The 8,831-nt window shown below is 43.0% G+C and overlaps 1 protein-coding gene across 1 annotated transcript in view; it reads right to left on the reverse strand.

The window, feature by feature from the left end:
* Positions 1-8,577, reverse strand: part of dlec1 (DLEC1 cilia and flagella associated protein) — a 24,975-nt gene extending 16,398 nt beyond the window's left edge. Inside the window, exons 1-11 of the mRNA XM_062521985.1 lie at positions 8,243-8,577; positions 7,536-7,679; positions 7,116-7,272; positions 6,701-6,811; positions 6,254-6,447; positions 5,635-5,858; positions 2,803-2,884; positions 2,417-2,504; positions 928-1,101; positions 410-546; positions 111-203 (exon numbers count right to left, since the gene is read on the reverse strand). Coding sequence (XP_062377969.1) covers positions 111-203; positions 410-546; positions 928-1,101; positions 2,417-2,504; positions 2,803-2,884; positions 5,635-5,858; positions 6,254-6,447; positions 6,701-6,811; positions 7,116-7,272; positions 7,536-7,679; positions 8,243-8,326 — 1,488 coding nt within the window. The 5' untranslated portion in view covers positions 8,327-8,577. The remainder of the gene's footprint in view (positions 1-110; positions 204-409; positions 547-927; positions 1,102-2,416; positions 2,505-2,802; positions 2,885-5,634; positions 5,859-6,253; positions 6,448-6,700; positions 6,812-7,115; positions 7,273-7,535; positions 7,680-8,242) is intronic.
* Positions 8,578-8,831: the final 254 nt, after the last annotated feature.

Consider the following 8,831-nt stretch of genomic DNA (forward strand, 5'->3'; position numbering starts at 1 on the left):
TTAATCAGGGCGGCAGTTTTCAGATTACATTGTGTGCTTACATAATTGCAAAAGGGCTCTCCAATGTTTTCTCAGTGACAGCTAATCATGTTGGCTTAACCTCCACTGACCTCCAACACGGTGGCTTGTCCCGGCATCAGCTCAAACACAGAGGGACACACCGCAAAGGGAGGCTCCTCAGCAAAGCTGGCCTTCACTACAGCCTGGTACAATGAAAGTAATAAAAAGGCTTATAAAATCAATATCAATAAAGCTGTAATATAGTGGAGCTGTATCTGTGTGCACAACTGCCAAATGTATTTATCCTGTATGATGTGAGATGTGGGATTGAGGGTGGTAATATCATGGTTGCAGATGCAGGGGCCTGGTCCAGGTACTTCTCATGGAGTCAAAAGGGCTTCCTACTCACCCTCAGACTTGGTGCAGGCCACTGTTTCTTCGACATGATGCAAAAGGTTCCAGAACTAAAGCCCTCGTTCTGACACAGGAGTTCTAGAAACTTCACTGCTCCTACCAGGCAATAGCCACAGTCCAGCACAGCAGGCACTGGGAGACGGAGAAGTAGAGAGAAACACAGGGTCATCCATTCCAAAATCTGGCGCTGGTCTAATTTACTGGTCTAACTTGTTCCTACAGCATATTCACGGGTACATGGGAGTATCTACAGTATATAGTTTCTATTTCGCTTACAGTTCTTCCATTTGAGTGCTAAATATTAGCATATTGTTTGATAATTACAGTATTTTTATCATTAAATATAAAGCAAAATATAAGAGAAATACTTTCCTCCAATAACCAGATCATACTGTACATGTGTTCTTCCTTGCATGCGTCCTACATGGCAGTGCTGCATATAGCTCATTCTTAATCACTAAGCTCCTGACCCGTCTCATCACAGTGTAATGGGCAGAGTCTGCGTCCACTCACCCGTGAGCACTGGAGGGGGTCTGCGGCCCTCTAGGGGCACGATGAGAGAGTGAGGCGACTGGGTCTCCACCATCAGGAAGTCCTGGTAGTCCGCCAGCGAGTCGGGGGCAAAGCGCACCGTGTACTGGCAGCTCATGCCAGGCGCCACCATGCCCCCCTTTCCTGGGAACTTTCCTGCATGGAAATACGGGGCCCTAATTTGAATGATGGCCGAAGTGCAAAGTCTTAAGTCTTAACTGACACTAATTGAATAACTTGGCAAAATCTATTTGTTAGAGTTAACCACAAACATTGACCTTAACTATAAACACTGATGAGTCCGCTCCATGCTTCCACATGCTGTACAATTGCTACAGTTCATGCACCATCTATCTTGGTTTGCATTTTGCCCCCCATTTCAACAAGGGTCAATAAGGAGCCATTAGCTCACTGAAACACACACACACACACACACACACACATGCAAATACCAGGAAAACATGCACACATGCTAAAACATACACACATGATGAAAATCATGGAAAACATGATGAAAAACAGGAAGCAAATGTTCAATTTCCTTGTCTGGTATGTCAAGTCTTCTAATCTTATTCATATTGCCTGCATCTCCTCATCATATGCTTGAATTCATATTCAAGAAAAATCAACATTCAAAACCTCGGAAATTCTTCAAGGGTCTCCCTGCCGTGTCATCTGCAGAACTGAAACACTTGAATTCCTCACAGCAGATGGTGCTCTCTCCCTTTCTTGTTCAACGCACACACACACACACACACAGACACACTCAAATTGTAATGTGAAACAAAAAAGATGGAAGTTCCCTGCAGTCTTGTGATCATCTTTAGTCTGGCCACAGGCATCTGAGAGAACGCTGCTCAATTATCTCCAGCGTCAAGTCAAGTCACTGCAGAGGCTGAGGTGGGCCACTGAGACTGAACACTCTCTCTCTTGTCACACTTAAACCTGGGTAACTCTCTCTGAAAGTACACTTAAGTACACATAAGCAGCACTTCCCCGTCTCCATCCCACGGCATGTGCCTCTAGGAGCAGCGTGCGTTTCAAGTGTCTCCCTTTATCTCCGCACGCCATGAGCTCAAAAACGGCGATTCCAGATGATATGAGCTGTTCACAAATGTTTGTTTTCAGTCAAAGCAAGACTACAGACAGAGTGCTTCTATCATGCAATTCTGTGTGGATCCATAGGAACTTGAGCACGAGAAACACTGATTACAGTAAAATGGTCTTCTAAAATGGACAAGAAGGACACATGAATCTGCAGCCCCACCCAGAGAGCAGTCCCAAAACACTATGGCCCTCAAGAGACACTGGTCAAACTCGTTTGTATGAAGAGCATTCTGCATGTGGAAAATTTAGGAAGAAAACCTTTGGACGTTTAAAGAGCTCCTTGAATCCTTGTTTTTTTGCTCTCTTTCTTTCCTCCCTTTCTTCCCAAATGGGATTACAGTAATGGGAGGAGGTCTCAGCTCACCCAGGCCAATGGAGAAGAAGGGTGTGGTGGGGGGGATGACTCGCACGTGACGGCAGGTGGCAGTGAGGTTCCTCAGCTCCACAGTCGTCTGGGGGAGGGAGAGGACATGGTGTAGTACCACACATGAACAACAGGGGGCACTGTTCAAGAACCAAGAACAAACACTGAGCAAATGCATTAAGTGTGACCCCAGTCTCCAATATGACTCGGGATGAGTAATTAGAAAAGACAATCAAATTGTTTGTCTTAGTTCAGCCCCAGTGATATGTAAGTATGAACGCCTGACTGTTTTATTAGTATCCATAAATCAATGTCAAATAATGCAAAATGGCTATAAGTGACACGCACGCACACACACACACACACAGACACATGCACAGGTGTACCTCATACACTTGTCCCACTTTGTAGTTGGTGAAGAGGACCACAGGTGGACTGGCCAGGAACACAGGCACAGGGACCTCTGGGCTGCAACAACAAAGCATGATGGGGGAAAAAATCAGCCACTGGCATTCAGCACTCTGGGTCTCACCATCCCCACGCCTCCTGCTCAGACAGCAACACAGACATGTAGTGCCGCAACAGCACATGGAACTATCCATGGAATGTCCAAGGCGAGCGCATGGCCCGAAGCGTTTGACCGCAGGGTCCGCCGGACAAATCAAAAAGCATATTGAGCCGAAAACAACCCTATTTGGGTAATTGCGGCATGCAGACAAATAGGCCAAAGGGAATGACTGTGTGGCGTTTTTTTGAAAAGACAGATGATTGCAGTGAGCCTGTGCTGGAATGCAGTGTCAAATTGAATCAGCACGGCAAATTAAATAGATTAAACTGTCTTGAGTGATTAGGCCAGCAAATGTCCTTATTCTCGCTTTGTAACGTTATTGAGTTGGGGTCATCGAGTGATAATCACTGATACACACATGTTCCAAAACTGAGGCTGAATGAGATCAAACAAAAGGTCACTTTCGTGAGCAACAACTGAGCTCTTTATGTGGCTTAGCGGTTTTGCTACAGGAGAAAATGAAACATAGAAGCACCTCAGTCCTACATGCTTTCTCCCAAATACACAAGCCCATCTGAACAACACATTTGTATGTTGAGTTTGTATGTGCTGGCAAGTCTGGAGTCAGATGATGGGTTTTTATGGTCTTATGATTCCCTCGGCTCTAATGAAATGGAAAGCCCCGCGAGGCCGTCTGCCTTCTGCCTAGGGTCAGACGGTCGGTCAGACACAGGGTAGGGAGAGGGTGGCTTCAATCATTTGATACCCCGAGTCTAGTTTCCGTCATTATAACAATCATTAAATCATCATCATCATCAACCGTTTTTTATTCAGGGAAAATTGACTGAGCATCAAGCTCTTTTACAGCAATGCCCTGAGTCACAAAACATATAACAACAATAATCAAAATAATAAAACAAGAAAAAGAAAAAGATACAAAAAGCAAATAATTAAACTGACACAAAATAGCCAGGTGCCAGACAGAGCGGCGTATTCGCACAGCGTTCCTGTACAGACATCAAGACACATTAGACAACCACTACAAACATAGCGCATTTCACGTGCACAGAACCCATACACAGACAGTGCCGAACGGAGTGGCGTAATCGCCAGCGTACCCATGGCAACAAAGAACAAACACATTTACAAAATAACAAGACACAAGACAAAAGATGCCGGACGGAGCGGCGTAATCGCCTGCGTACCCGACAGACACCAAGACATACATACAAAGACATACAAAGACAGACACCAAACAACAATTAACATATAATAAAATAACATGGATTAAGATATAAGACAGACAAACAAACACAAATCAAATAAATAAATAATAAAAGCAAACAAAATGAGAAAAGTCCACGCCAACTTAGTCCAAATCGACTGCATCAGTAGAAACGTGTCTGCTAAATGAATAAATGTAAATCATTATTGATGGCATCAGTCAATTATTGGTATCGTCATCATTTGCTGCATGCTTAAGAAAATGAATTGAGGATTTCCCACTGATGCAAAGCACAACTTAAGAAAATCGTCCTGAGCTGCCAGTGCCAACACAACAATGCTAAATTAAACGTTCACTTTATTTTGGTCCACCAGAGACAACACCATAGAGAACATATGTGGCTGCTGTGTTTGCTTGGCACAAGCCCTCGGGACACAATAAAAGCACATATAATAACAGTGGTGTGACAGATGACATAATGCAGGGTGTGGAGAGAATGACTGCACGATCATATTTCATATTATGAAGGTCCAAATTAAGCAAACACAGGCTCAAACATAGCTGAGAGGCAGTAAATGCTCTTCAATAAAGAAAACGGGCATCCCAGTACTAACATAGAAAACAATGGATATAGGCAGATAACACAGGCATCCCAGGACTAAGATAGAAAACAATGGATATAGGCAGATAACACAATATAACATGTTTTCCACACGGACCACTGTTGCTATGATCTGAACATCAATTCGAGTATCACCTGTGCATAACAACAAGCATTTATTTTACACTATATACTAAAAAGGTTCCAGATGGTTGCATCAGTTTGACATGACACAGAGTGAAATGGGTCTAAAATTTGGATATATTGTATGTGTAAAAATAACAATGTTCTTGACCTTCTAGAAAGGGAAGTGTGAAGTGAGAAGCCACCACATCTTGTGGATACAGTTTCCTGGGCGGTGTCACTTTTTTAAAATGAATGGGTGAAACATTCAGACTGATTTGGAAATTTGCAGTAGCAAACACACTACACCCTGCTAGTGCCTTGCTTGCAGACAGCCCAAAGACACTTCGCCCTCTTGCCTAATGATAGTTTATGACATTTCTGGGTGTGAAGTTGAGCTTTAAGGGCCAGGTGTACACCTCACCTACACAGTGTTACGGCACCCTATAGTTAACCACACACAACTGTCTGCTCATTTCCAGACAGATTCAAACCGCACTGTGCATTCTGACGTATCAAAAGAATGGGTAGCTGTTCACTATTGTCTACACTGAAGCAATAATCATGTCATTTTGATGGCTTGATGCGCATTAACCAGTACTTTCATCCAAAAGTACAAAGTACAGTAGAACAGTGCAGCATACACTGTTCAGTATAAACTCCCTTGATGCTGAACCCACAGCTTTGATGTTAATAGCCCTGTCCACTATTTGAAATACAAGGGACCTTGATCTACCAGCGAGTGCCCAAGCAGGAAGTACCTCTCCTCAATGGTCACTCTCTTCCCGTCCACCACTCTCTCCGACTTCCTCCCGCTCAGGATGAGGGACTTGCCGCCCCGCTGGGCGAGGGGGGGCAGGAAGCGGGGGTTTCGCAGGAAGTTCTGACGCTCCTTGAGCTTCTGCAGCGCAGCCCGCTCCTCCGCGCGGCTCTGGGCGCTCGGCTCTTTCAGCCACGGGGGATTCCTGCGGGCCCTGAGGGCCTTCTGGACACGGCCACACAGCACAGGTCATTCTCGCTGACTCTTAACTTGAGCCCTTGGACTTGAAAGCCCTAAGGCACATATAACCATGTCATACACATGTTACGGTAGGTATTGTTGTATGAAATGTAAATCCTAAATGTCTAAACATTCAAGAAGCATGATGCCATTTGTTTAAACCAGATTATGACAGAAACAAATATAATGGCAAATGGAAGCTTAGATGTTCACTGGAATTAGCTAAATTTGTCTTGGAAAATGTAAGATTACAATCTCCAGTAATTACAGGAAGAGACAGAGTTGCTTTCATGTGGGTTAAATAAGCACTGAAAAAACGAAAATCCTTTATAACAGATTGTCAATTGTAAGACATCCACAGCCTTCAACTTAAAACACACTTGAGGGGGAGTGCCTCCATCGGCGCTGAGATCTCTGCTGGACGCTTGTGTGAGTGTCCCTTCAGAGGCCTCAAGCAGGTCCTGCTCTGTCCTCTGAGGAGGAGGGATAAGCGTGTAGCCATCATCCTGTGGCTGCGTGCAGATGTGTTTGTTGTAGGAGAGTGTGGGGTGAGCAAAGCCTGCCGTAGTTTTCCCTTTATCAGAGTAACAACAGAGTAAAGACCACGTTATTTTATTTACATTCTGAATGATCCAAAGAGTGTGCTGCCCCACCCCCCCCATTACGGTCATAGCTATTTTGCAGTTAAACTCTGAATGCTCTTCGCACTGATAATGTTTGACAAGTAAATGTAAATGCTGTCACAAACACAGCCAAGCATACAGACTGGAGACTGGTTTGAGTTGGTGTACTTTCTAAACCAATTTCAGGATAAGTTCTGAACGTACCCTGTGGAGCTTTCACTAGGGCTGGCTGCTCGATTATGTAATCCTCTGGACATAGCAAATTATGGCTCTTGAGAAGTCTATTGTCCACACACCGCATGAAAGCTGATTTGACTGGACACAGAAAACAAACAAACAAACAAACAAACAAACAAACAAACAAGCAGATCAAAGAAATGTTTTCTTTCTCTTTCTAAAATGATTTGGAGGTTATAATTAAAAAATACACACACACACTTTGAAAAGATAAAGTTCATTTTAACTCTTTTGAGAAGGGTTATTTTCATTTCTCTTCACTTGTACAGATCTAATTTTGAAATAATCATTTTTTCCTAACATTTAAAAAAATTAAATTGCTTCCTATGAAATACTTCCTGTTTCCACATTCTCCTCCTAATATAGCAGAGATACAGCATACCGGGGGGTAGACCCAATTGAATGTAGGCCTCTCCAACCTCCTCTTCTATCTGAGCACGAGTTCGTTCCTCTATGTCAGTGGCCTGAATGCGCGCCTGGATGATATGGCTCTCCAGCATATCCGCATCCTTCATGCGTTTTGTGTATTCAGCATGAACCTGTTTGTGTGTGAAAGACATTGCCGGGTTTCCCAAAATTGTTAAGAAGCTCTTAAGTGCTAAGAACTTCTTAGGAGCGTTGTAAGAATGTTCTAAGAACGCTCCTAAGAAGTTCTTAGGACTTAAGAGCTTCTTAACGATTTTGGGGAACCCGGCCATTAACAATCACAGTTTCAATGATTTCAGACCAGTTGAACACGACACGTGATTGTTATTGAGGAAGTATTTCAGTGTGGTGTGTGCAGTCATGGTTGGAGTCTTGCCTTCTGGAGTTCCTCCACATATTTGTCATGGTAGCTGTTTTGATCTCCCCGTCGAGATTTGGAAAGATTGTCAATGGTATCTTTTCCGATAACCTCCTTGTTGTAAAGATCTTTGAAAATACCTGCGAGTAAGTATGAAATGTCCTATAATAGAACACAGAAAAGGAACAGTTAGTGTGTCATATCAATTCAAGATAATTTGATGTTCCATAAACACTAAGCAATTTGCTTAGGCTACAGTAGATGTTCCAGAATTGTAATTTTGTAAAATGGCTCTATGCTCTCTATCCTCTATGTATTTTTTTAGCAACTTTATTCTGTTTATTTCAATACATGCATTGATAGCACCCTTCAATCACACCTGAAATTGTATTTTATTTCATTTTATTTTTGCAATGCCTCTAAGCAAATTCAAACTGTCACCTCACTCAAGGGACAACTAGAAGTCAAGGCACAAACAAGTCACATGATATTCCAGATTCTTTTGATGATGACTTTTGATATCCTAAATCTGGGATAACGGAGGCAACATGGTTTTGTAGGCAACATCGATTTTCTCCTTGTATTCCTAAAGATGTGTATCATTCACTTTTTTTTCTTCTAAAAAGCATCATTCCAAATTCATCAGCATGATATCGATAGGCTACCGTATGATAGTAGAGTCACATGAACGTATGTTAGGGCTTTTTGCATCTATTTCCCCGTACCTGAGTTTTCTCGGAGGCGGGCCTGTGTCGATTCATGTGAAGTTCAGACCCATTTTTGCTGTTTTCAGAGCCTTCAGCCATCATAAGCTATTTGTGTTGGCAAGTCACGCTGGTTACTGTTGATGCCTGGCAGTGCAGCCAGGAAGGTAAGCTAGCGACCTAGCTTCTTAAACAAGTCCCTCTGTACATTACATTACATGAATTAAGTACCGTATATATATCACATGTAAACTAGTCTGTTTGTATACCTAAGTAGCTGCATATCTCTATAATATTGTGGTTCATGTAAATAAAAAGTCATCAGAGTATTCAACTTGAACTATCTGCCTACACTTGCCTAGGCTTAGCTCAGCCATCTTTGTGTACATATCGTAACCATGGAAACGAGCTCTCTCCCTTAAAGGGGCCGCGTTGGATTTTTTGAGTGAAGGGATGTTTGTCCCATTCTCTCCCACACTACCTACCACAACTATTCAGTCTCCATTGTGTAATCACAAAAAATGAGGACAAAAATATTTCAACAGTGGTATGTTGATGAGTATGATTCTTGGAAGCCAACCCACTGGCAGGCAAAGGAATCCAGTCTTGC

The sequence above is a fragment of the Sardina pilchardus genome, chromosome 19 (genome assembly GCF_963854185.1).
Source record: "Sardina pilchardus chromosome 19, fSarPil1.1, whole genome shotgun sequence".
Taxonomy (NCBI): domain Eukaryota; kingdom Metazoa; phylum Chordata; class Actinopteri; order Clupeiformes; family Clupeidae; genus Sardina; species Sardina pilchardus.